Source organism: Gobio gobio, assembly GCF_949357685.1.
Source record: "Gobio gobio genome assembly, chromosome: 15".
NCBI lineage: Eukaryota > Metazoa > Chordata > Actinopteri > Cypriniformes > Gobionidae > Gobio > Gobio gobio.
In genome coordinates, this window is record NC_137108.1 from 39896082 (window position 1) to 39923073 (window position 26992).

At 39.3% G+C, this 26992-nt stretch overlaps 1 protein-coding gene across 1 annotated transcript in view; it reads right to left on the reverse strand.

Annotated features, from left to right (window-relative positions):
• Window positions 1–8602: 8602 nt before the first annotated feature.
• cpne4a (copine IVa) overlaps window positions 8603–26992 on the reverse strand; it is a 102465-nt gene continuing 84075 nt past the window's right edge. The window contains exons 10-15 of the mRNA XM_079836117.1: window positions 26658–26791; window positions 23015–23069; window positions 21215–21266; window positions 13878–14011; window positions 12580–12816; window positions 8603–9472 (exon numbers count right to left, since the gene is read on the reverse strand). Coding sequence (XP_079692243.1) covers window positions 9341–9472; window positions 12580–12816; window positions 13878–14011; window positions 21215–21266; window positions 23015–23069; window positions 26658–26791 — 744 coding nt within the window. The 3' untranslated portion in view covers window positions 8603–9340. The remainder of the gene's footprint in view (window positions 9473–12579; window positions 12817–13877; window positions 14012–21214; window positions 21267–23014; window positions 23070–26657; window positions 26792–26992) is intronic.

The following is a 26992-nucleotide window of genomic DNA, read 5'->3' on the forward strand; positions in this document are numbered from 1 at the left end:
AACGCCACTTCAGGAGGTGGTCTGCGCTCAATACAGTTAAAACTAAAGTCTAAATGCATCTGGCTGTTGAAACCACATATGTAAATTTTATTCCTCGCAACAATGCTACAATTTTTTTTTACGTGTGAGCGTGTTATGGGCTGTGCCTGTGACATAGCCAGATATGACGACGCTACTGAAACACGCATTGCCGCAGACGAGCAGCTGCGTATCTCTTCGTCAAGCAAACGCACAAACTACCGAAATAAAGTTGCAGGTGCTCAACATACAATCATATTCATTAAAAGTAAAGAAACTTCTGAAAGAAAATATGACCAGTGCTGTTGCCACATACGCACTCTCCTATTGCGGTCTTTGATTACTAATTTCAAAATCAAAGACCGCAATAGGAGAGCGCGCATGATGATGATCAATAAAATGCAGCTCACATCTGTTGTTTTCGGTGACGTGAACTCCAATAAATCTGCATATAGTGCTGGAATTAAAGATTGGATTTATATCCGTTTTGCAGAGATACATTTATGTGACCAAATGTAAATGAAATCGTTTTGATAAATCAGATAGCTTTGATATACACACAGTGCATGTGTTATCCAGGTTGTGCTTACCAGGTTGTTTATAAAAGCCGAAATGTGCCCAGATGTCGTCTTTTAAAGTTGTTGGAGCATTTTAATTACTCTCACTCGTGTCTCCCGTCCCTCTGCCATTGTATGCTACCGCGACAACGCACGTACGCGACAAATGACGGCAGAAAAGAATCAGTACATTAGAATCGGTTATGGTCTATTACTGAACCGATACCGAATCGTCCTTGTCTGCATCGCGATGCATCGAAGAAACTATTCATTTCGACACCCCTACCTTGCACGTTGTGTCCGAGCCCGGCCCAGCCACATTACCTGTAATTATGAGCCCGAGCCCGATTTAAACCCGACCATTTTTTAACAAGTGGGCTGTTATAACTGATGTTCTCAACTACAATTACGAGTTGTTTGAACTGGAAACTTGGCTAGATTTAACTAGATAATTCAATAAATGTTTTGATAGCATTAGCATAACTTTTGCTGAATAGGACAGCAATATAAAACATTTAACATATATCTGTTCTCAAACTAAGCTCATGCTCCAATCATCACTATGATGGTAACCCTACACAAAAAAAAAGGAAACTCTTATAAACTAGCATAAGAAAACAATAAACACTGCTAAATATCCCACTTAACATTAATCCTGCACAAAAAATATTATATAACACTTAAAGGAACACTCCACAGTTTTTAGAAATAGGGCTTATTCAGCTTCTTTCCTACATTTAGATATGTGGGCAAATGCATTTTTGTCTCAGTGCATGCATTGTTTTAGTTTGGCAGGGTCGCCGCTAGCTTAGCTTAGCATGAATGGAATCCTATGTTGCCAGCTAGCATGTCCCGAGTAAAAGTGATTAAAAAAAACACCACCTAATTACTTATTGTGGCCTGCGTATTCACAACGAGTACAAATAGCGATGCAGATTAAGACTAGGCGATTTCCTAGGCAGATATTGACTTGGGACTATATTATGGGGAAGCACAGGCGAAGCACTGCTACTTGGGTGCAGAGATATCACGCAACACATGAAATCCCAGAACTTCCGTCAACATACCGGCGTGAATAGTAGCTGGATATTTATATCAGTATATGAATGGCGATGAACATGGCTGAATTTGTGAGAGACGAAGAGGGTTACTTCTTAGACAGTCAAGATCCAGAACCATACCTCTATGAACCAGAGTTTTCAGAAGATGAGCTACGCCTGCGTGCTTTGGAAATAGAACGACAGGAGGAGGAGGTTGCAATCAGTGCTTCGCCTGTGCTTCACCCTAATATAGTCCCAAGTTAATATCTGCCTAGGAAATCGCCTAGTCTTAATCTGCATCGCTATTTGTATTCGTTGTGAATACGCAGGCCACAAGAAGTAATTAGGTGTTTGTTTTTTTTGGATCACTTTTACTCGGGACATGCTAGCTGGCAACATAGGATTCCATTCATTATGCTAAGCTAGCGGTGGAGTGTTCCTTTAATGTTAGCAGTTTTGAGTGTCGTGACAAAGCATGTTGGGAAATGGAAATCATTGTATGCTATGTCCACTCTAGTGGACACCAGGACTAAAAAATAAAAAAGAGTCGTGACGTGAAATGTTGTATAGGCAAAAACAATGGGATTTTTTTTTTTTTTCATTCACCGATCAATTTTTAGGTTTCAGTTTTTTTTAACCAAACTTTGTATAAAGATGATTTTCAACTATGTTATGAAAGATATAACAGAATTAATTGATATACCATTTTACTTTATGCAATATGTGGGTAAAATAACGATAAATGGGTTTTCCCCATTCGATACAATGCATCTATTCACGTTGTCTAATTTGGGGACAGTAATTGACACATTTTTGTCATAATATTTCATAGGAATATTGATACAATTTCTTTCCCTATTCACTTTGTGTGTCTCCCGAAATGACTGATAAACATGCTTTAAGAACTGGTGTCCTCTATTAATTTTCCTTAGTTTTTGATATATAACAAACAATTAGAAAACTAGTCAGATTTAAATAATTACAAAATATTACATTTCCATGAGAGTGCTAAATTTGTTGTTGTCATGGTGAAACTTCCAAACATTTGGTATCTTCCTGGGTCCCAGGAGAATATCCATACTTTTTATTGGAATTCCTCTCATATTACACTTCAAAACCAAAGCCTGGGCCACAGGTCCCCATGACAACCACACAATATGAGCCAATCACTGACAAAAGCTCTTCAGAATGCATTTGCCTAATGATATAGGATCCTGTGGTCGTCCTCAAGGGCCAGATCAATGATGGACCCAATAAAATACAAATGACCCGTGTAAGCTTTTAGGGAGTCATGACATGCTCTGGTTGATTGAGAACAAATGAGATAATGAAGTACAGAGAGCCTTCAGAGACTTATATGTGAATGTGGTTTTAGCACATTTCCATCACATTACACAAAAAAAAAAAGTGGCTTTGACACATCTTTTTTTTGTTTGTTTGTTGTTGTTGTTGTTTTTAGAGAGCATAATTTAGAGCCATTTGGAAGGGCTCAGGCTTGGAAACACTTGTATTTATCCCCATTTTGTGCAGATGCAGTTGTAAAATTGTTTATGCTCACACAGCTCAAACACACTGACTAAAACCCTGACATTATTGTAATAAAATTTTCTTTCGTCTTCAAAAAACCAACACTGGGTCTCAATCACTGAGCATGGTAATCCACAAACGTATGCACGATTTTAAGAACAAATTACGATTCACCAAATATTTTGTAACAATTTATTCTAAATTTACGAAAAATATAGGAACACCTGAAACCACATGCACACAAAAAGCTCTTACTCTGTATATGGCCTTATAATCTTGTTAAGAAGTTATTTCATCCTACAAGACTGTTATTATATTGAAGTATGTTGCATTAATTGTATTATATAATTCATACATATAATAAATTATTAAATAATACAATTTAATTTAATCTCAAATACATCCCATCATATACAGTTAAAGAGTTAAATAAATAAAAGCTGTTATAACTTCAGCTGAGAGGTTTCTCTGAATAACACAGATAAAGGTGTACTGTACTGCTGGCTAATGCGAGGTCCGTAATCTGGGTCTGTATAAAAGGTGTTTATTGTAAGAACTGGTGAGAATGGCACACTTGACATTGCTCGAGGATCGGGCGAGTCTGCAAACAGAGGCAAGTTTGATGAGAGTGAAAGGCTGTAACGGTGTATTCACATGGGGCGTCTGCGTCAACGCTTCTCACATAGCTGTCAACCCTCCCGTTTTTTACGGGTTTCTCACGTATTTTAGCTCTTTTCCCGCTGTCTTCCCGTTTTAGTATTTTCCCATAAAATATCCCATATTTTTACGTTCTGATTGTGTTAACTCAGAACACGCTACTATCTGTGTCTGTGAAGTGGCTTGCACTTGGGTTGCTAGACCTCCAGTCAAGCAGGTGGCAGTACACAGACAGTAGCTTAGGCCAGTGTTTCCCAACCGGGGTGCCGCCTGACGAGAGCAGGCGTGCCGTGTAAAAGTCCTTTAAATATATATATTTTTTTTTTGTTCAAATTTTTCAAATAATTCTCTCTTTGTAAACTTTGTTCATTGCATGCCGTATGTTCGTTCGAATATGACCAGTCATTTTCGTCGTCATCACCCGGATGTAGTGCCAGAAGACGCGAATGAGAAGTCGCACGCGCTCAAATATTGAGTTATCTTTCAAGTCTTGCTCTTGAACGGACAAACTCACGCAAAAAGTATGTCAACATGTCCATCTTGATGAGTATTCTAGCAGACATAGTCTGTATATGCAGTCGAGAAAAGACGACGCATATCGGAGCATTAGGTCTTAAAGGGGCAGTAGCCTTTACTGCTGTCTGTTTAATGTCAAACAACAAAAGACACGGACATCACTCACTGCTCTTGATTGAATAGCTTTTGTAAGTTTAATAGAATTCATCTTCAATTTATACAGTCAAATATGCAATGTTATTTTACATTTGATCAATTTCTGTACCTGAAAACTAATGTTAGACGTACCTGAAAAGCATATCTAGCCGAACCAAATTATTTATCTTATTTATTTGTGGTTATCATTTTTACGTGAATACTTTTATTCTTTGATTTGAATATATGTTATATTATTTATTTTAATAGTTCAAAAAGTACAACAAATGTTACAATTTCAATTGAATTGTTGAAAGGTGTATTTTTAATAAATACAACACATTCCCAAAGTCATGTGAAATAATCGTGTTACATAATCGTGATTTCAATATTGACCAAAATAATCGTGATTATGATTTTTTCCATAATCGAGCAGCCCTAGTTATAAACTCTTTAGACTCTTTTTTTTTTTTTTTAGTTTGTGGGTAAGAATCGTGTAAAAAAAAAATCCCTTATTTTGTGGATGGATTCCGGGAAATCTCCCTTATTTTCAATGTTCAATGTTGACAGCTATGGCTTCTCATTTACTTTGAATGGGTGACGTCATGCGTTGTAGGGGTGTCGAAATTAATCGTTTATTTGATGCATCGTGATGCAGACGAGGACGATTCGATATTGGTTCAGTAATAGACAATAACCGATTCTAATGTAGCCTACTGATTCTTTTCTGACGTCATTTGTCGTGTACGTGCATTGTTGCGGTAACATACAATGGTAGAGGGAGGCGAGATGCGAGTGCAAGTAATTCAAATGCTCCAACAACTTTAAAAGCAGACATCTGAGCACATTTCGTCTTTTATGAACAACCTGGTAAGCACATGCACTGTGTGTATATCAAAGCTATCTGATTTATCAAAACGATTTAATTTACATTTGGGTACATAAATGTATCTCCGCAAAACGGATATAAATCCGATCTACATTTCCAGCACTATATGCAGATTTATTGGAGTTCACGTCACCGAAAACAACAGATGTGAGCTACAGTTTATTGATCATCATTGAGCTGTGCGCTCTCCTATTGCGGTCTTTGATTTTTCAACAGCACTGGTCAAATCATTCAGTTTCTTTACTTGTAATGAATATGATTGTATGTTGAGCACCTACGACTTTACTTTCGGTAGTTTGTGCGTTTGCTTGACGAAGAGATACGCAGCTGCTCGTCTGCAGCAATGCGTGTTTCAGTAGCGCCGTCATATCTGGCTATGTCATAGGCCATAACACGCTCACACGTACATGTTTTTTTTTAGCATTTTTGCGAGGAATAAAATTTACATATGTGGTTTCAACAGCCAGATGCATTTAGACTTTAGTTTTGACTGTATTGAGCGCAGACCACCTCCTGAAGTGGCTTTTAGTATTTTCTTTGTTCTAAACGCTCCTGTTGTCTTCTGTGTCCATGACTTGAGTTTTGTTTGATACATTCAAGAAGCGTGTTTTCTTTGAGCAGGTAAAATTAAAGGTTCAGTTCATATAACTGACTGACAAAATTGTATACATGAGGATGCAGTGCATCGTCAATGCATTGTGATGCATCGTGATATCGAATTGAACCGAATCGATGGCATGATAATCGTAATCGAATCGAACCGAACCGTGAGACCAGTGTAGGTTCACACCCCTAATGCGTTGCCAAATTGAATTGTGTGTTCCGTTGCGTAGCGTCACTGGCATTGCTTGTGGTAGAAATAGAAAAATGTTCAACTTCACAAGCGCCAATGCAGGCATCAGCCAATCAGATTGCCTATGCAAATACCCTAGCGCAGACGCTAGCCAATTGCGTTCATGCAACACAGGAAAAGTCATGTGATTGACTGTTGTCACTATGATGGCAACTTTACTGCAGAATTTTTTTTTTCACAGCCTGATACAAAAAGTGGTTTTGGTCTATATGGCTAATTTTGCCCTTCATGGCAACCGTGAGGGGGGTGAATTTTTTAATAACTCATCCGTTTAAATTATATTAAGGGCCCACTGAAGTGCCTTGAAATGCTCAGCATTATTCAATGTGTAATTACCCCTGAAATGGCTCCAACTGTTAGCAGCTCCTCCCCTTTTTTGAAACAGCCAATAGTATTTTGTTAATACCACAGTTTGACTAGAGCCTTTCTGTGTGGTAAAGCCAGAGTTTCCTCCTAATCTCTAACCGTTTATCATCATAATCTCCTCCATATTGCTTTGAAATACTAGCCTGGATGCCAGCCGAACTTAGCCCCGCCCACAACATTTTTACTCGGGCAGTTCGGTCTGGACTTGATCCATAGAGAAGTAAATATGCCCGAACAGAAACTGTTCGGACCAATGAAATTGTCAGGGCGGGCTTTAGACGATGATGGACAGATGATAAACGTAACGTAATCATCCACGTCATCAAAGGCGCTTGGGTTGAGTTTGTTCTAATCCTAAAAGGAGAACTTGTTCGTATATGCATTCACCTTTACTATTTCTCTCAGAAATGATGATCGTGTTGGTAAGTACTCTGTGTATCTTTAAATTCTTTTTTTACAACATCGGCAAAGATCGTTTACAATTATCTTTTTCTTCTAACGTTAGGCTACTTATTCCAGTGTGCGTGCAGACAGGGTTGCCAAGTTTTTACAACAAAACCCGCCCAATTGCTAACGTTCCTCAAAACTAGCCAAAAACAAGCCCAATAGCTTTCCAGGGGGGGTTCTCCGGGGAAAAAAGGCATTTGGGGGGTAAAATATGTGTTATGTTGGCAGGGCCGGCAGCTAAAAATCGCATTCCTGGGTCTGTATATCACATAATTGGGGTCGCTTCAACCCGCGGACATGGCAACACAGTGCAGTTGAGTTCTGTTGACATTTGATAACTAACGTTATGCGTCGCTTCGTTGCTCTGATTGGTTGTAGGTCTATCCAATTGAGGTCTTTCCTGGTTCGGTTGAAACACGCCCCATAATCACAGCCCAACGGAGCAGTATCAGACTCATATTCTGACTAGAATTGAGTATGACGACGTCAGGCTATTGAAATACAGCATTCTGAGCAGAATTTAAATGGGTCTGATACACTCACGCATATGATCCGCGTTGCGCTCTCGTGTCTCTAGTCAACGGCTTTGGTCTAGACTGTGTGTGTGCGTGAAAGTAATGTGAAACCAGACTTCATTCGCCTCAACTTAAAGCATATTTACATTGTCTGAATCGTTTCTTATCGGATGTATAGTGCACTATGTGCCATTCACCATGTAGAAAATAGTAAATGTGTGTGAACAGCGGACTGATTTCAGCCACTGCTTTAGCATCTATTTATAGTGTAGGGGGTGGGTGCTTTAGATTCTAGAAAGCATTTGATTGGACAGAAAATGTGATGAGATGAAGTCTGCGATGATGTCATCAAAATCTGTGATTCATTTTAACGAAAGTGAGAGACTGTATCTCCTAAATGCGCATTGTGTCATTGTTTTGGAACACACCAGCTTATTCATATCCTTAGTCTAACATAGTCATACTAAAAGCTAAAAAACTTTTGATTTCAGGGGGCCTGAAAGCTCTGCATAATTAAGGGGATTGTCACTATGGTTGAGCTAGGTGGGCGTGGTTTCAGCAACCAGACACCTCAGAACAAATGTTAAGAACAAATTCATGTGCGCACAAACAAATTCATGTGCGCACAAACATGTTGTGAATTAGGTGGAGATTTTTCGTGAGAAATGAAACTAAATAATATACGCTATTATTAGTGAATGAGACCCATGTTCTTTAGCAAACCTTTTTGTCGTTCATTTTGACAAGATTAACACTGCCAAAAACTATAACGTGTATTACATGACCCAACTGTTAAGATCCAGTTACAGTAGTGATGTAGGCTACAGGCTTCTCTGTGATGGTCTTCAGGGGAAAGTCCCGTACCAGCCGTGTGGGAGCGCAGCGGCTCACCAGAGGTTCATGGCAGGTCAGTCAGCACGCATTATGACAGTTTGAGGACCCACACACATTGCTGATGCTTTTTAGTGTTTAATGTTTGCAGAAAATTGTCCCCTGACATTGCCTATAATGAGTGTGTCTAGCAGTTTCTAAAATACATTTTTCAGCTCTGAAACTGAAGAACTGCAAAGACAAGTGGAAATCTCATTAGAAAGTTTATCACATCAAACTTATAAAGTGCTTTTTCAATAGTGTGTTGTCCATCAGTGGTTGTTTCCAATATTTCCGGTTGGATGGATACTTGAAACCCACACAGATATACATCATTCATAACACAAACTTTATTTTCAATCAATTTGTTACATCATCACTTAAAACTACCAAAAAATACTTCATTCTAAAGTCTTATTTGTGGACAGGTCAGAAGAGCAGCTTCACATGAACTCACATCACTGGTCCCAAAAGGAACCGATAGAAAAACGAGGCTGGTTTGTTATTAATAACATGCAAAATACAATCATGCATCTGGCCCTGCATCTGCAAAAAAGAACAAGAGAGAGCGAGAGAGAGCGAGCCTGAATGTCCACAGATATTCTAATTCAAGTATCTATTCATTCTCTAAGATCCAAAATGCTTTACAATGTAAGAACATTACGAAATTTAGCAAAATCTCAGTAAACCTTTATATAAAAGAAAACAACAGATAATCCATATATATTTCTTCAACTAATCCCAGTCATCATGCTTAAATCAGTAGGACTTTTTTTCTTTCTTCATAGTTGTAAGTCTGTACATGTACACATGTACATATAGGAAAGGTAGCATTGCAACACCTATGCAAGCCTCACAGGCTACGCATGCAAACAAAACAAAGTAGAACAGATTAGGTTTAAAATTCACAGAAACGTGCTAGTTTTTGTAATGAGCGGTAGCTCGGCGCTTCAGTGACCAAACGTCCTGGAAGACTCATACTCGCTGGGGCACTTGGGCTTGATCCCCTTGCTGTTGTAATAGTCCACCACCTGGTTTGGGACTTCAGCTAAGACACTTTTTGCCAAAGCAGCAGGAGAGGCCTGAGAAGAAGAACAGAAACAAACATTTGCAGGGCCATTTATCCATTTCGCCATCTGGTCCAGCACTAATGATGTGTGAAGATACTGTACTTGCTGAAACCCACATGCACACTAATGAAAAACATCCTCAAAAGTGACTCATGTGACTCAAAGCCGCCTCGAGGAGCTGAGAGGAAATCAGAGGATGCCAACGTCAAAGGAGACGTGACAAACCCCTCCAACCCCTGTTGGCCAATTAGATGGAGGAGAGGAGATTCTCAGATATGGAGACACGGCTGAGATGGTGTTGTTAATCAGGAGCCATCAATACAGTATATATGGCTGAAAAGAAAACAAGCTTTGGCACTTCTCCCGGGAGGATCCCAATAAACTGTCACTTTGGCTTGTATGGACAATCTGTCACATTTAGAGACATGCCATGTCAAATGTATAGATTCATTCATTCTGTGTTCTATATGTTGACTGTTGTAATAAGCTTAATATTGATTTTATAGACACTAACATTCAAAAGACTAAGCATTTGAACAAATACAGTAATATTGTAAAATATTATTCAGTAACTATTTCATTGGTCCACTTTAGACATTCTACTAACTACACTTCACCCCCGCACACGCATAAACATACGGTCTTTCAACATTAACATCCACATACTGCAATTGCACTGCACTTTACTTTACGTCCCTATTGTTACTGCGTAACAACCTGTAATAAACCTTGCACATTATACTTCTTTATATATACATATTATATATTTTATGTTAACCACTTATTTTTAAGTCTACAGTTTCTCACTTATCATCCACATATTTTTTATATTTTTATTTTTATCTTATTTCCTATTTTTATCTTTTACTTGATTTATTTATAATTCTACTTATGTTAATACTTTTTATTCTAACTTTATTCTATTTCTATTTAATTTCTTGTAACTGTTATTTGCACTGTCCATGGAGCGGACCTGTTTACATTTCACTGCCAGTTGTATATTGTGTATATAACTGTGTATGTGACAAATAAAACTCTTGAATCTTGAATCTTGAATCTTGAACAGTATAAGTAACTTTGCAACTACATGTCATAAGAGTATTAGTAGACTGTCTGCTTGACTCTTTCCCCGCCAGCACTTTTGATCATTTTCACAAAGCTTCCATGGCCCCCAGAATATTTTGTATGAATATCTGAACATGCAAAATAATCAAAAAGAAATAAAGCCTCTGCTTTTTAAAACGACAACAAACAGCTCGTTAACCCTTCCTGGGTCGACATTTCATTCGGTAACGTTAGGCAGTTTTGATTTATATGCCATTTAATGTTTGATTATCGTGTTAATTTTATGTTATCGATTGCTTGTTTCTGCTCCTTTTTCGTGTGTGTTTTGATCCGGTGATTCTGTACGCTTTCAGAAGATAAGTAATAGCATATAGAACCATATAACAGTCGCCTGGTTTCAATTACAGATTTGTACAAAACCTTTACGATATTTCCATTAACTGATGTTATGCGATTTAAAGCATATTTTTTTCCTCTTGCGGTAAGTTACTCCAAAAGATCATGGCGACGGATGTTGGTAGGTTTACATATATCAGTCACCGCACTAGCCATTATTTTTAATCGAAGGAGACTTGGCGTGCTATCCAATGTTTAGTGGCAAGGAAAGCCCCTTATGCTTGAGAGCGGCTATGTATGAGGTGTTTCTGGGTGTTTCACCCTATTATCTGCTTTGAAGTCTTGATAAATTGTGGCATTTGAAGGCAATTCGAAGGGTAATGGAAACAGCTACTGAAAACAGACATTTCTGTAAATGGCGAGGAAAGAGTTAATATCTGCTAAGACTTTATTTTGATGGTCCCCTAACACAAACTCTAACAGTGAACTAATACTCTAATGAGAGTTAGTTGACAAGTAGTTGCAAATAGTTAGTGTCCCAAGTGGACCATCAAAATAGTGTAACCTATATTTTACTCTTACTTTTGATCAATTGAATTATTGCTGAAAAGTTAATTGCTTTCAGAAAAATTCTAAATCACAGAATCGTAAACTTTCCTCAGACAACCTTTTGGCTCTATATTAAAAAAAAACACAACCCTCTATGTTGGCAAAAATGTGGGATTTGTGTCACTAGTTAACCCACTTGAGTCAGTGTGTTTCGGCATTCTGTGGTTTGTTTTCCACCAGGGACCGGCAGTAGATGTGGTAATTAATGGAGCAGTCAAGCTAAAGGTTATTAGATTGCTCTGAGTCAGGGTGGGAAATGTGAGACGGAGAGCAAGGAAGGGGGGAGTAATTAACCAGGAGAGATTCTCCTTAGAGGTACTTCAGACATTATAAAGATGCTGGATGAAAACCTCTGCATAGCAATACACTGATTAAAGGGCATGAGCTACAGTTCAGCTGCATATATAATCATTTTAACTTCCAATTCCAAGTAAACGGAGCTCAGACGAGGGGCATGAAAAGATCTCCTTAGCTGTGAAACATTAGGTACTAAGAACTAGTAAACAGGCGTGATAAACATTTGCTGTTCCAGTGATTTGAGCCTTGATTCAGGAGGGTGACTCTAAAATTCAAACAGTTCACGCTCAACCTTTTGCCAATAATACTAAATGCATTGTTAACTAAAGCTAAAACTATTTTAAATAATTTTTGTTAACTGAAATAAATGACAAATATTCAATGAAAAACTTGAAAAAATGAATACAAAAATAAAATAAAACCAAGTTTAGGTTACAGTACTAAAATTATGAAAACTGAAATAAAAAAACCCTTAATAGAACATTTAAATGTAAAAAAAAATAAAATAAATTTAAAATAATAGTAAACTTTACATAAATAGGCACTTTCCACAAATAAGGTGCACTTCACTAATAAAAGAATCGTACAACTATCACGTTTTATGTGTTTGCTGTAATATGTTACATAAACTAATATCTAACTAAATTAATCTGGTATTTAGCTCATTTTAAAACGCAATAAATGTCTGCATCGACCCCTTAAAATGGGAATTTTGGCCTGACATTTTAGCACAGTTGGAACACTGGTCTATTTAATAACTGCTATATTAAATGTCACTCAAATTCTTATATATAAACCCCATGTAAACTCACATGTTTGAAGTTACGGAACGGCACAAACTGTACGATGTCACGCAACACTGGTTCCCCTTTAGGCGAACGAAGGATTCCGTCATCACCGTCCAGCATCTCCATGTCAGTGAAATCTGCACTTCCAACTCCCACGATTATGACAGACATCGGCAGGTGAGAGGCGTGGACGATAGCCTCTCTAGTGTCCGCCATATCTGTGATCACACCGTCCGTCAGGATGAGCAGAATGAAGTATTGCTGCATCAAGGCAAAAAAGGACAATTAGAGATATAGCTGCAAGCAGTAATTAACAGGGTTCAAGTGATTTAAGGCCTTTAAGCACATGCTTGAATGAGGATTATACCATATGGTATGAATGTCATGGGCATGTGCGAAAAATGTGCGAATGCGCCTGTTAACTGTTAAAGATTGCATTCGGAACCGTTCGGTACACGCGTGCACCAAACCGAAAGCCCTGTACCGAAGCGGTTCGGTACGAATACGTGTACCGTTACACCCCTAGCTTACAGTGGCCGTGTTTTTGAGATACGCGAATGACCTCATAGACAATTGCGGCACCTTGGACAAAGACACAGCATGCCAGTTTTCAAGTGAATCGGATTGACTGTCGATTAACTATAGCCGTTTTCATGGCCAGTCGACACATCCTTTTTCACGCAATTACAGGCCGAGTCCGTAGATACCATAGGTTTACCGAGTTTGGTGAAATTCTCTCATCACGCTCAAGAGGGATAGCCATTTTAGTAAAAGTTGCCACGGCCACTTCCGAACACTTTGGCGTACCGTTGCGGATGTCAATCTGATTTTTTTGGGGGATAATTATTGACAATCAGAGTCCATAGAATCGTTCTGCACTGGTTTGGTTCCGATCGGTCAAAAAACTTAGGACTAGTTTGCAAAAGTAGGTTTTGTTGACAAATCCTAAATACCCCCAAAGTTGTCCAAGGTGATCAAATCTGAGATGTGTTTTTGTTCGTATTGAGCCAAGAATTCCACCTATGTAAGACACTTGAGCCAGCAACAAACGGTTATGAGCCATTACGTACTTTTGATCGCTGTAGCGCCACCGACAGGCCGATTGGGGGCGAGCCTTGGTGACGTTGTAGACGGGGTGGGTACTACCATCCCTCAAAGTTTCAAATCTCTACCACTTATGGTTTGGTCTGCCCGATCACTTTTAGTGGAGAATGCTGATCCTTGGATTCTACCAATTACAATAAGGTTTCAGCGCTATGCGCTTGAACCCCTAACAAGACAAACTTTAGAGATGAAAAGAGATGGAACAGAAACACACTCACCATGGCCTCTTTGGTGTGCATTTCCTCAGAAGCAAAGTTGGCCACTTTCTGGATGATCGGGGCAATGTTTGTGGGACCGTACAACTGAATCTTAGGAAGGCAATTCTGGTAGGCCTCTACCACACCCTGGATACCTGCAAAGTTTAAGAAGGAAAGTCTGGAGCCGTTACTACATGCTACTGCTAACTAAATACCAGGGTTATTATTATTATTATTATTATTATAAATTTTATTTTATTTTTAAGATTCTGCATGGGCTACGTAAACGTAGGAGCATTAAAAGGACTGCAATAAATGTCAGTGAAGACTCAATTTCCGGAATGAAGCAGTAATGCTGTTTACTGACATGATGAGCATGAATCTTAAGGTCAGCCTGTCTTTCCTCACCACGTCTCCAACTGTTTCATTTAATTAACACCTGTGAGCTTGAACACGCACAAACGGGCTCAAAGGTGAAAGCATGACATGCTGTGCAGTAGCAGAATTAAGATGAGAGGACTTTCAAACCGGAGATCAATGGACGTAATCTCTTCAGTGGCTTCCCCGCAAAGAGGAATCAAAGGTGCACTGGACCCTAATAGACTCTTCAACTTAGACACACACTGCACTCTTTAAAGGACATGTCATGCTGAAGCTTGAATTAACCTACTGCTGACGTCCTTTCGTCACAAGACCTTCCAAGTCTTCATGCATCATCCGTGACACACTGCTGCTGTGAGAATGTCTCACCCATGTGCACTTGTCTGCTTGTGATGTTAGCACAATGAATGAAACTCCATCACCCTCCGCAAATATAAAGCTGTAAATGTTGTTAGATGTGATATCACATTGGGAATTCCACCTAGGACTCATTGACAGGTGAAACGTCCCACAATCGATCAGGGAAAACCACACACACACACACACACATTGCAGAGTGTCAGCAATCATCTAAATGAGTTTTCTGATTTTCACCCCATTTCTAATTACAGTCTACAGTAATTGCATTGGCCAACACAATTCTCCTCAGGGCAGTAGCTGGTGTGAATGTGTAAAAGTTCTGCTGTGTTTCAGCAGAGGAGGTCTACCAGGAGGAAAAAAAAGTCCATTACAATTCTTATTCATTTCAATGGCAGTTGCTTGGCTTGCGCGTGACCCCCATAAGTGTTCGAAATGCTCGCTCAATGTTCATGGGAATTCTTGTGGCCTTGTCAGAAGTGTTATACTTATAAAGCGACCAAGTGGGAAACTGTTAAACTGAATTATAGATATTCGAGTTGAAAGAGGCATGTCAATGTGAAGGAATTATTTTGAGAAACATACTTTCTTCCTGCTAAATTTCAATATTAAGGTGTTATAGACAAAAAAAGCTTATAGACAACAAGTAAAAAAAAAAGGTTTTATACATGCATAAATACAGTAAGCTATAGAAATTAGAATATTAGCATTTAAAAGTTTGGGATCCAAATTTGTAAAAAGAATAAATACTTTCAGCAAGGATGCATTAAAGGTGGGGTAAAATTTTGATAGCTCCGCCCCGCACAAATCTGAACCCAGGCAACAACTATGGCGGAATCTGCTGTGCCAGCCCAGGTTGTGATGTCATCAATAAGTGAAAGCAATGTGTGTTACTATGGTAATCCAGGTTGAATGTTCAGTGAAAAACACATCCCAAAAACACAAACGCAGTTCTCATGAACTCGATAGCACGACCACGATAGTCCAACTAATGAACATATTACAAATATGACAAGATTAGAGGATTATATCGATCACGAAAAGAGGAACCAAACATATAGTAGGAGTATATTATCTTACTTTTCGGACACACTTTGGGAGCGGACACTTGAAACAGACAGTGGAGGAGGTTTAGACGTTCCAGGCTTATACGGTGTGAAAATGAATGGGTCTTTATCATCGCTGAAGTGAACGACAATACGATTGCAAATGGACAAGCAAGAAAACATAACACACGAGTAGGGCTGGGTGATATGGCTGAAAACTATATCACGATACAAGTGTTTCATATCAGTCTATACCGATAATTATTGATTTTTTTTTATGACCTATTTAAAATATGGACCAGGAGAAAAATATATTAAATTTAAATATTTTTATTTTAAACTTAAAGCTACACTGTGTAACTTTTTTAGTCTATTCTTAGCTAAAAACACTTAGTTCTTAAAAAAAATATGTGCTCATTAATGTATATTTACTTCTTTCAAGTAATAAAGTATTCTCGTAAGTTTATAATATGCCAATTGAAAATACATAAGGTAATGGGATCTAACGGTGGTCGCCATGTTGCCCCTCCATCTTGAAAGTACATTAGCCAAAGAGGGACATACCCGTAAATTCAAGCTTCGCCTTTCGCGTTTTAACCGGTTTTAATACTCGATGGCACTGTACAAAATTCCATGCCTCACGCATGTGCGCGTCAACTTGTTCAGACTTGTCTGGTGCATGTGCAGAGAGTTTTCATCTCAGCAGCGTCCAGTAACAGAGTTATACAGAGTTTTCCTGGCTTGTTTATTCCTCAAAAGTCTGTTTTTCCTTGTGTGGTATTTCTGTGCGTTAATAACTCCGTAAGTAATAATAGTTATTGTCATTGTAGATGTGTTTCAGAGTGTGTCATTGCGTAATTCAGTTGATGTCACCTCAGAAGTATTTTTGTGTCAACATACAATAGCGTAATGCTCACCTATTTGAATAATCATTCAGTTATTTTGTTATCACCAATGTTTATTCGTTTATAGAAAATATTTGCTTGTATGTTGATGGAAATATGTATCAGGTCTGATCGGCATATTAACAATTGTTATACAGAGCGCACTGCAGTGCTAACTTTAAAGCGGCGCACACACTTTTGTAACCGGACACCGCTTGTTAGCAGCATCGGAGGCAGCTCAGCTCCTTTTAATGCAGCTGCATTTAGCGCCTATATATGGTACAATAAGCTCTGGTTTACGGTTACATTATACAAATGTAACGTATAAGTATAGTTATACAGTTCTTAACTGTGTATGTATATTTACCATCCTTATTTGTTCTCTCACAGAAACCACATTTATGTACATATCCACGCAAACCTGTTTATGCCTTGCAATTGGATGACTGAATAAACATTACTATCATCAAAGTTCACTCTGGATTAGCTGCAGTTCTTTCTAGCCGAATAATTAGGCCAGTTGAGTTCCAACCATCCCACTGCGCACAGAATATCCCACAGGCACCGTGTCGAATGTGGACGAGGTCGAACTGGAAGCCATGTTAATCTTGGACTAAATCGGCCACCGTAGGAGTTGAAACGAAATCAGAATCGAGAGGAACAGAAACTAAAATTCACTGGATGGTCATATACCTTTTCACCACTAGATGGGGGAAAATATCACACAGTGTAGCTTTAATCTTCCTCTGATTATAATCCCCTCAGTTATAAAGGCAGAAATGTAAACACAACCATGGGAAACACTCAAATAATTAAAATGTAAACATGTTTATCCTCAGCGTTCGCACGAGCGCGAGGGTGCACGCGACAAAAATGAAGTCAACTCGGAGGGGCCGTGCGTATTGAGCCAAGCAAAATGGGGGGTGCGTCTCAAGGTGCGTCCCTAGTTCAGTAGTCAGGACATAAGTTAATGGGCTGACTCCCTGATCAGTGCCCTGACTACTGAACTGGGGAGGTGATCGAGACGCACTCCCATTTCGCTTGGCGGTGAACTTTCCGCACAGCTCCACAACCGAAGATGCACGAGTTTGAGGCGAATCTGGCCGAGCATGACGTCATCACACCGGCACCCAGTTTGCGCGTTTAAATCAGTTGCTTATATGTACAAAATGAGCCTACAATAGAAGAAAGAAGCCCTTTTAATGAAAATAAAGATCCATGTTTAATAAAAATGTTTTAGAGATTGTTAATTTAGTTGTATACATGTTCTCCCATCCATATATTCTGTTCTACTTGGTTTAACACTATTCTTTCGTAGTGTGGTTTTGGTAAAGTTTACAGTTTAAGTAAACATTGTCACATGTGTACCTTACTTCTCACTGCTGTTTCCTGATGGTTTATAGAACAATTACTCCGTCGCCCAGTACAACGGCGTGCGCGTCAAGTCCCCAAATAGGTCCCCAAACAGACGAGGCGCGCGCTGTCAGCGGAGGCTCGTGCTGCGGAGCCAGAAGAAAGTATAAACAAGGCTTAAGGTGGTAAAACAAGTTTGTGGTATTACCAGTCTTGGTAGGGCAAAAGTGCCATACTGGCGAGTTGACTTGTTTTCCTTATTTATCAACAATTTCCTCGCTCGCTGCAGCACTCATTTTCCACTGGTCACTCCATGCCAGTTATGTTACTGAAGAACCCAACACGAGACAACGATATGGCGCAACCAAATAGACACTATTACATGATTGGCTGTTAGCTGTCACTCCCTACGTTGCTAGGTTACCAGAGAGTGAGTGCCTTTGTTCATGCAACCTAACTTGCTTCTTCGGACGAAGAAAAAAAAAAACAATGATCGAACGTTTTATTGAACGCATTTTTTATTGATATAGATTACGTGTATATCGCGATACATATCGTTATCGTTTTATCACCCAGCCCTACACATGAGCATATTCAAGCAAAAGCAAATGTTACTCGCCTATTGAGAAGAAATAAAGCAACCTTGGCCTTCGCTCCTTGAGTTCTCTCCAGCGCTGGAAAGCTGATACTTCTTGCCTGATCGTAAGCTTTCTTTTGCTCTTTAGACGTTTTCCACATTTGTTTTTTATCTGCCATCCCTCCCTTTCTGTCGTCCCTCGGCTAATGTCCGTCCTGTGTCGTGTCTTAAATAATGACATGCACCGAGCGCTCTCTTCTCCCCGTCATTATTAGACACGCCCCTTACTGCTGATTGGCTATACGTTTGTTTTGGTACTCGGCCAGAGACACTTTTTTAAAGCAGTTTTGAAATACCACTTACCCCACCATTAAACTTATCAAAAGTGACAGTTAATACATTTGTTATAAAATAAAAGTTTTCCATTTCAAATAAATGCTGTTCTTTTTAACTTTCTATTAATTAAAGGAACAGGCTAGACTGGGTAAACCCAGCCTGATCTGCCGGCGATTTGATTTCGCCCTGCAACTCAGTCTGGAAACCTGTACATTAATTTCTACTGCTTCGGTTACACTTTTGTGGGAACCAATCACAGACTGGCTTATCCACCTGGTGCGCTATTGGCGGGTTTAAAACGATGATGGATAGAGGCGATGGGTCGTTGCCCATTGATCACGCCTCTTGTGGCCTGATTGGTTGAAGGACTATTCAATTGCGTACAGAGTCTTTTGAATTATGCTCGCTGATCATGCCTCTTGTACAGTAGAAAATACAGAGCAGACTCCCCAGAACAATGTTCAGTCTTAAATTGAGCTTGGTCTGGTGATAGCCAGACAAGGAACACGCCACTATTTTTGAAAATAGGCTCATTTACCAACTCCCCTAGAGTTAAACAGTTGAGTTTTATCGTTTTCGAATCCATTCAGCCGATCTCCGGGTCTGGCGGTAGCACTTTTAGCATTGCTTAGCATAGATCATTGAATCTGATTAGCATCTCGCTCAAACAAAATGACCAAAAAGTTTCGGTATTTTTCCAATTTAAAACTTGACTCTTCTGTAGTTACATTGTGTACTAAGACCGACGGAAAATTTTGCGATTTTCTAGGCCGATATGGCTAGGAACTATACTCTCATTCCTGCGTAATAATCAAGGGATGATATAAGGGATGTCACGTTAGTTATGTTGACGGAAGTTAGCCTATTTTCAGGCGCTGTGTAATATCATTGCGCCTGCTGCACACATGGTACGGCAGCAAAGTTCCTTGATTACTACACAGGAATGAGAGAATGGTTAAGTCATGATATTGACCAGCAGGGCTAGTGCAGTCAAACCTTGACCCTTTGGTTGCAGCAAGATGTTCACACCCCACTGCTCAAAGGTCTACAGATGAGCAAAACTTTTTCAAAGCTTGCCAAAGGAGTGACTTTGGAAGAGTGAGAAGACTGCAAATTGGCCTCTTTCATGGAAAACCAACAGCCGTGCTCTCTAGACGCCACGCCACAGCTTGTCCACACAAGGTTGTCAATATTGAGAAAGTAAAAATTTTTTATAATTGCACACCAATGTCATTCACTCTATTCAAGCGTTCTGTGCGTCTCGTCCAGGTTTGTTGGAACCGCATTACTGTCATGCTGGATTTTCCAGACAATACCAGGGGGGAAAGGTGTGCTCTCTGCTCGGGGGAGATTGGCTGGCATGTGTCCTGGTTGGGCTGCGAGCCATTTGCTATTCCAGGAAGAGACAGGCCTGGCTGGTTGATCAAAAGCTGAGTGGTCTGTGCTCATTCTGGGCGCCACCCTGGTGTGTCTGCGCTGATAGAGGTGGTACAGAAATAGCAAGGGAAATTAAATGACACCAATACATTGGAGCGATGATCAATTTATCCTGCTCGGGGCCGAAGACGGGGATGATGGAAAAGCTAAGTACCGAACAAACTGGAAGCAAACTAAATACAAAATCTAATAATTTGCTACTTCTGACCTGACTTCCAAGATAACACCATCTCAAAGAGAGCTAGGTTACATTTGAATGCATAGATGTCTCGGCAGGGGCTTTCTCACAATAACAGAATTATCATTTATATTACTTTACTTTCCCATCTGATTCTGTATTTCTAGCACTCATTGTTCTCATATTTTCCTCTTTACTTTCTGATAGCAGCCACCCTTTTAGGAGACACGAGTTTCAAACTTTAAGCAGGTTGTGATGATGCAAGAGATTACGGTCTAGAAACAATCCTGCTTTTGCAGCAGAGTGTTAACAAAATGCAAAATAAATATGCAAGCATGCATCCTACAATATTGAACAACATCCTAAAACTCTGTACAGAAAGTTCTGATCCAATGCAACCAGCTACAATCATTTCACTTGGCCTTAAAACATCAAGTCGTGCTGACAAGGCCCAGAGAGACTAATTATTGGGGAAGGGGAGGGTGTGATGACATCAGCCAGGTCTCCCTCCTTCAGACATTCCCCTCAGGTTGTATATTTTATAGCAGCATTAAACATTAATGTGTCCACTTTTGTCAATAGCATAGCTCTGTAATTCAGCTTTGCATATATCGATCTCCTTGGCTTTGTGTGGGGTGACAACAAGGGCTGTTTGACTTTGCCAATGTTATGTTGAGGCTTTGAGTAGTTCAGTTCCAGTGGGCAAAGGTCACATGGGGAAGTTAATGGATCTGCATTGACGAAATAAATTACGATATGTGGTCTAGAATGGATATATGGAAAGTGTTGAAATGAATGCTCTATTATACCTGCACATTCTGGGTTGTCCTCGTTGAAGTTTACTGCAAAGTCATGTGACACCTGAGAATTAAAAAAGAAACAACATTTTTATTTGTGACATCAATAGTGTACTTTTCAAGAATAATTCATACCACTCAGTTATTAGTTCCTTGAATTTGATTGGCTGTGTGGTGTTCCAAGAGTGCTATTTACAGTCCATAAGCAAAGGGACTTTTGCCATTTTTCAGTTTACTTCAATACACCAGTAGGTGGGAACAATTCATGTTTTTTATGCGCTAATCAATCACTCCATTTGGCCATGTCCCAAATGAAGCCCTAAGCCCTCACAATCTAATGCCGATTTTACTGTCGGACAGTTGCGAGCACCCTTCTGAAACCTAAAATGATTTAACAGACATACACAGGTCCACAAGACTGCAAGTGCACATGAAGCCTAATAGGCTGAATTTCACATTAACAAACAGGAAAACAAGTCTCATTGCATACGCTTCTCGGAGAACGTGTTAATGGCAGTGCTAACTGCTGGCGTTATCTATGGACTTTTAAGGTAATCAGCAATCCTAGTTAGTTATTTTTATCGTTGGTGTTTTATTCTATTTAAAGAAAAAAACTTTTAGATATCAATATGCAAATGCAATGGACATCGGTTAGGAGCATCTTTTCTTGCTGCTTTGAAAGTATCTTGGTAAAATGGCTTTAAATTTAATGAAGCACATACAAAAGACCTGACCGGAAGCAATGCAGCCTGTTTTACAGAATACAGAAGTTTGTTGCACATAACCCCCATTCCTTCAGAAACTAAACAAATGACTGCCTTTATGAGCAAGTCACTGAATCATTCACTCAATCGATTCTTTCAAAACACTGATTCATTCAAGAATGAAACACACCATGATGGGAAATCCAATTTACTACAGGGAACCGAATGGTTCTTTCAAACAGTTTGTTTCAGTGAACCATCACATAATTCTGACATCCCTAAAACCAGTGGTAGGCACATTTTTGTTAATTTACATTGTTTTTTGTCATCAATCTTACATTCGATCGCGATTGATTCGTGAACTGTTGACTCAAGAACTGCTGTGATCGGTTCAGTGTTATGTTGACAAAAGCAGACATTATGGTTTTAGGAACATATTTTCAGATCAGGCAATATTGTGTCTAAAACACGAATTGCTCAATCTTACGCAATCTTGCTGTTGGTCTGAATATCAGAAGCACTCTGACATACTTCATTTTGATTGGTCAGTTGCTGCATACAAATACTTTTATATACTGACTATTAAATCGTATATTTATCCCAAGCATTTGATTTCTTACATAGCTTTGATAAGATATGAAACTAGCACAGCTATTACTTTGCTTTTGTATTTGTCTTCTCACATAAATAAATCAAACTTAAATTAATATTTAATATAGATTTATTTATTTATGAGAAGTCAGAAGTCTTGAAATAAAGCAGGATAAATGTACATTCAGCTGGTCAATACCCCCTTCAGAGGCATTCACTTCATGTTGTCAATAAACGCTAGATATTCAAAACCAATGTTTGAATACATGAAAGAGATTTTAACAATAAGTCTGGTGAGGACTGTATATCCAGATACTCAATCTATTTAATAAAAAACTCTTGAAGCCTAAGATGAATATAAAACACTCAGCTCCGCACAAAGGCGCATTAGCGGTCACAGGGAAATGAACCATCAGTTCATACATTACTCCTGCAGTAGCCTAGTTAGATTGTTCACTCTTCCTGTTAATGAAAAAAAAAATTGCGCCCAAATCACTATAAATGCTAAAGAAGTTACCTTGAAGTCCGGAGGTATTCGAGCACCAAAGCCAAACGCCGGGAACATTTTGTCACTGCACGAAAGTGAAAGCGGACAGGAGATTAGAGCTAGCAAGAATTGAGGATCTTGGGGATTACATACCAAATTTCCCATCATGCTTTCCTTTCTCAATGGCCTCTGATCACTGCTCATTTGTAATGGAGACAGATTTGCATAATTGTTATTGTTAGTGCCTGCCAAATCAGCAGGCGCTGTGATTTCAGATTTCATCCCAACCAAACGGCCTGATGGATGTGTATTCATCTTGTTCTGGAGTGAAGCCATAGCTTGACATGGAGCTGGAAATGAGTTTTTCAATGACCTTTCAGAGAGATGAAATAACAGCTCAGCTACAGTGGTAAAAAAATGCTGGGATTTAGCATGTTATCCAAAGACTGCTTCAGGGTTTCTAAAGAATCAACTGTTGACATGCAAAGGCCACAGGTCTAAAAAGTGCCCCTATTATGTTTTTTTTTTATATTCCCTTTCATGCAGTATGTAATATAGCTGTTTTTGAATCTAATCGTTCTACAAAGTTGAAAGTGCACGATAAATAAAGGTGTCTCCCAAAATAAATAATCGAATCTGAACCGCCTTAACGAGTCGTCTGTAATTCAAATCTCACTGTGTTATGATTCTACGTCAATAGATATGACATTTGCGTAATTACCGCCTGTGTTGTACATTGCCCGCTCGTGAACAACTTGAATCAACAACAACTCCGAATCACAAGAATTAAGCAAGTATGAAAAATGATTGATGTATATATTTTCTACCGGGTGTTCAATATAGGTAGTTTTGTGTTTTATATTTTTAAAGTTTCCGGCTAACTCACATTATTACTGTCTTACTGAAATACTTCTGCTAAGCAGCTGTGTGCCACTATTACCTAAAACTGTGTCTATTAATGCAGATTGTCTGTCGTTCTTACTACTTTGAGTAATGATAAAGAATGGAGCAAGATTTGTTTTTACAAACTTTAATGTTACATCAGTCATTCATGTTAGTGCTCGGCTAATATATGCAACATTATTGATAGTTAATACAGTTCCTGCATGTGCACCGCAAAAAACTAGAAATATACACATTGGTTTGTTGATGGACATACACTTGTTAATGCTGATGGTGAGGAATTACAGTTGCAACATCTTACAATGCATCACTGAAAGAACTAATTATTCAACCTGAACTTCCATCGCAAGGAAGAACAACTTGAGCAGAACGTTTCTCAAGGGTTCATCATCGGACTAACGCTCGGATTGATATGGTAAAATCGACATCATCATTAGCCTCCTGAGCTGAAGTTCAGTTATGGTAATGAGCATTTAGCTTCCGACAAGTGCTGTAAGCGGTAGGCCAATCAGAGCAGAGTAGCTCGCAGAAAGTAGGGATTTAGAGAAGCTAATTCATCCGAGGAGTCGTTTGAAAATCATTGAAATCATGTGTAGGGCTGGGCGATAAAACGATAACGTTATGGATCACGATAGACACGTAATCGATATCAATAAAAAATGTGTTCGATAAAACGTTAGATTTTTCGAACAAAGGCACTCACTCTCTGGTAACCTAGCAACGTAGGGAGTGACACGCTAACAGCCAATCATGTAACAGTATCAGGTTTGGTTGCACCATATCGTTGGCTTGTGTTAGATTCTTCAGAACAGAACCGGCGTGGTGATAAGTGGAAAATGAGTGCTGCAGCGAGCGAGGAAATTGTTGATAAAACAGGAAAACAAGTCAGCTCGCCAGTATGGCAGTTTTATATGGCAGACCATAGTCAGACCAAACTTGTTTTATCACCTTAAGCCTTGTTTATACTTTCGTCTGGCTCCGCAGCCACTGTCTGCGCGCATGCCTTGTACATTTAGGGACGTGTTTATGTAACCCCTCCTGTTCGGACCACTTGCTCCAAGCGGGACTCGAACCCGGGTCCGCCGGCATGAGAGTCGTACGCTCTAACAAGGAGGCTAAAGGCTGCAACCCCTAGCATTAGTCGCTAGAGCATCTCTTGAGATCCGAGGAGTGAGGTTTACTTGCACAGAAAGTACTAGCTGGCCTCCGTTACACTCACCCCCCTAAACCTCACTCCCATTCGGGTCACGGCACCAATGTAACCCCTCCTGTTCGAACCGCCCGCTCCAAGCGGGACTCGAACCCTGGTCCGCCGGCATGAGAGTCGGACGCTCTAACGAGGAGGCTAAAGGCTGCAACCCCTAGCGTCACCCCCTAGATCTGCAACCTAGAGGCTGCAACCCCTAGATCGTCTCGAGATCAGCGGTTTACTCACACAGCAACTACTAGCTGGCCTCCGTTACATTTATACTCAACGTGCTCGCCGTTGTGCTATTCTTTGAAATGACATGGAGAGGTACTCTGCATCAGTGCCTTATGACAAAGCATCAAAACGGTACAAAGAAATAACAGAGGCACTGCACTTTAATGTTAAGTGTTCATTGTGATTTTAGACTTATGTTTACATTCAAATTATTTTAGTGTTTTCCATGGTTGTGTTGACATTTCTGCCTTTATAACTGAGGGGATTATAATCAGAGGAAGGTTAAGTTTAAAATACAAATGTTTAAATGTAATATATTTTTCTCCTGGTCCTTATTTTATATAGGTCATACAAATATCAACAATTATCGATATCGACTGATATGAAACACTTATATTGTGATACAGTTTTCAGCCATATCGCCCAGCCCTAGTGATGTGCAATGTATATTATGAGAAAATGAAAGTGTTTTTTGACCTTTGATGCATAAAACCTGTTGTTGGAGACCTCCAAAACAAAATGAGGAACCTTTAAAACAGCATAATAGGGGTACTTTAAATAAAAAATTACATGCCTAATCTGTGAATTACATATTCCAGTTTCTCCTGCAAAAGGCAGCAGGTAACTAAATAGGGAACAAAATAAAATGCTTTTCATAAAATTTTAATTAACAACTCTCTCTTCACTGTTTGAAGTGAAAAGCATAAATACATTTTGTGTGTGTTGTGTCTTGGTTACGTCACTAGAACTTCCTTTCCTGTAATCTCTTAACTTTAGGGCATCACAAGATATATTATATTGGCTGTGTCCACTATAGGCAGCAATTCAGTCACTGACTTAACAGACTTGGTTTTGTATGAAGGTACCCTTTTAAGGAAAGGAGTTTCAGACTGGCTTCCAAGGCACCATAACATCATGTGCAAGGAAATGTACAACCAGCCTCTTTGCTCAAGGGCTTTCGGTTTTTCAACAAACCTACATTCTTATAAAATATTTCGTGCAAAAAATATTCTTCGGTCAAAATACACGGCTACTTTTGAATGGCTTTCAATGGGGAATGTTGCATCCACATCTATACAAGGTTTTGGCGCCATGCTAACCAACCGAACCTTTGAACCATTTACTCCCCTTTTTTAGCTTTTAGACAGTCACTTCATCACATACATTCACTTCATCACATACAAAATAAAACCCCAATGTTGGGCCTCTACTTTACTCACTATACTGTCAAAATACTGCACTCTGAGAAAGAGAACTCGCATATGTGTGAACCTAAACAACTGTTGTTTAGAATCAAGAATCTAGAGAGCTGAAGTTGGGATTTGATTGGCTGTTCAGCCTGCTCACCTGTCATAGTCTTGGCAAATCTCCCCCACTGCGACTAAAGCTTTCAGATACTCGTTAGGCTGGTAGGGGTGGATGTAGTGTAACGAACAACTGTTCTTCGGATCCCCATTAGAGGCTGTGAAATCAATCGCTACCTGAAAAGACAAGCAGCATTTAAGTGGAGCTTTGACGCTAATTACTTAATGTACACACCATATGTGGAGAATCTCTCCTAACAGCACTGACAGAGAGTAAACAGCTTGGAGTAGAGCTGTAAAATGTATGAGTTGGGACTAATTATGTAAATAGAATATACTTGTTGGCTTGTATAGTCATCACAGATTTCGTAACACAAT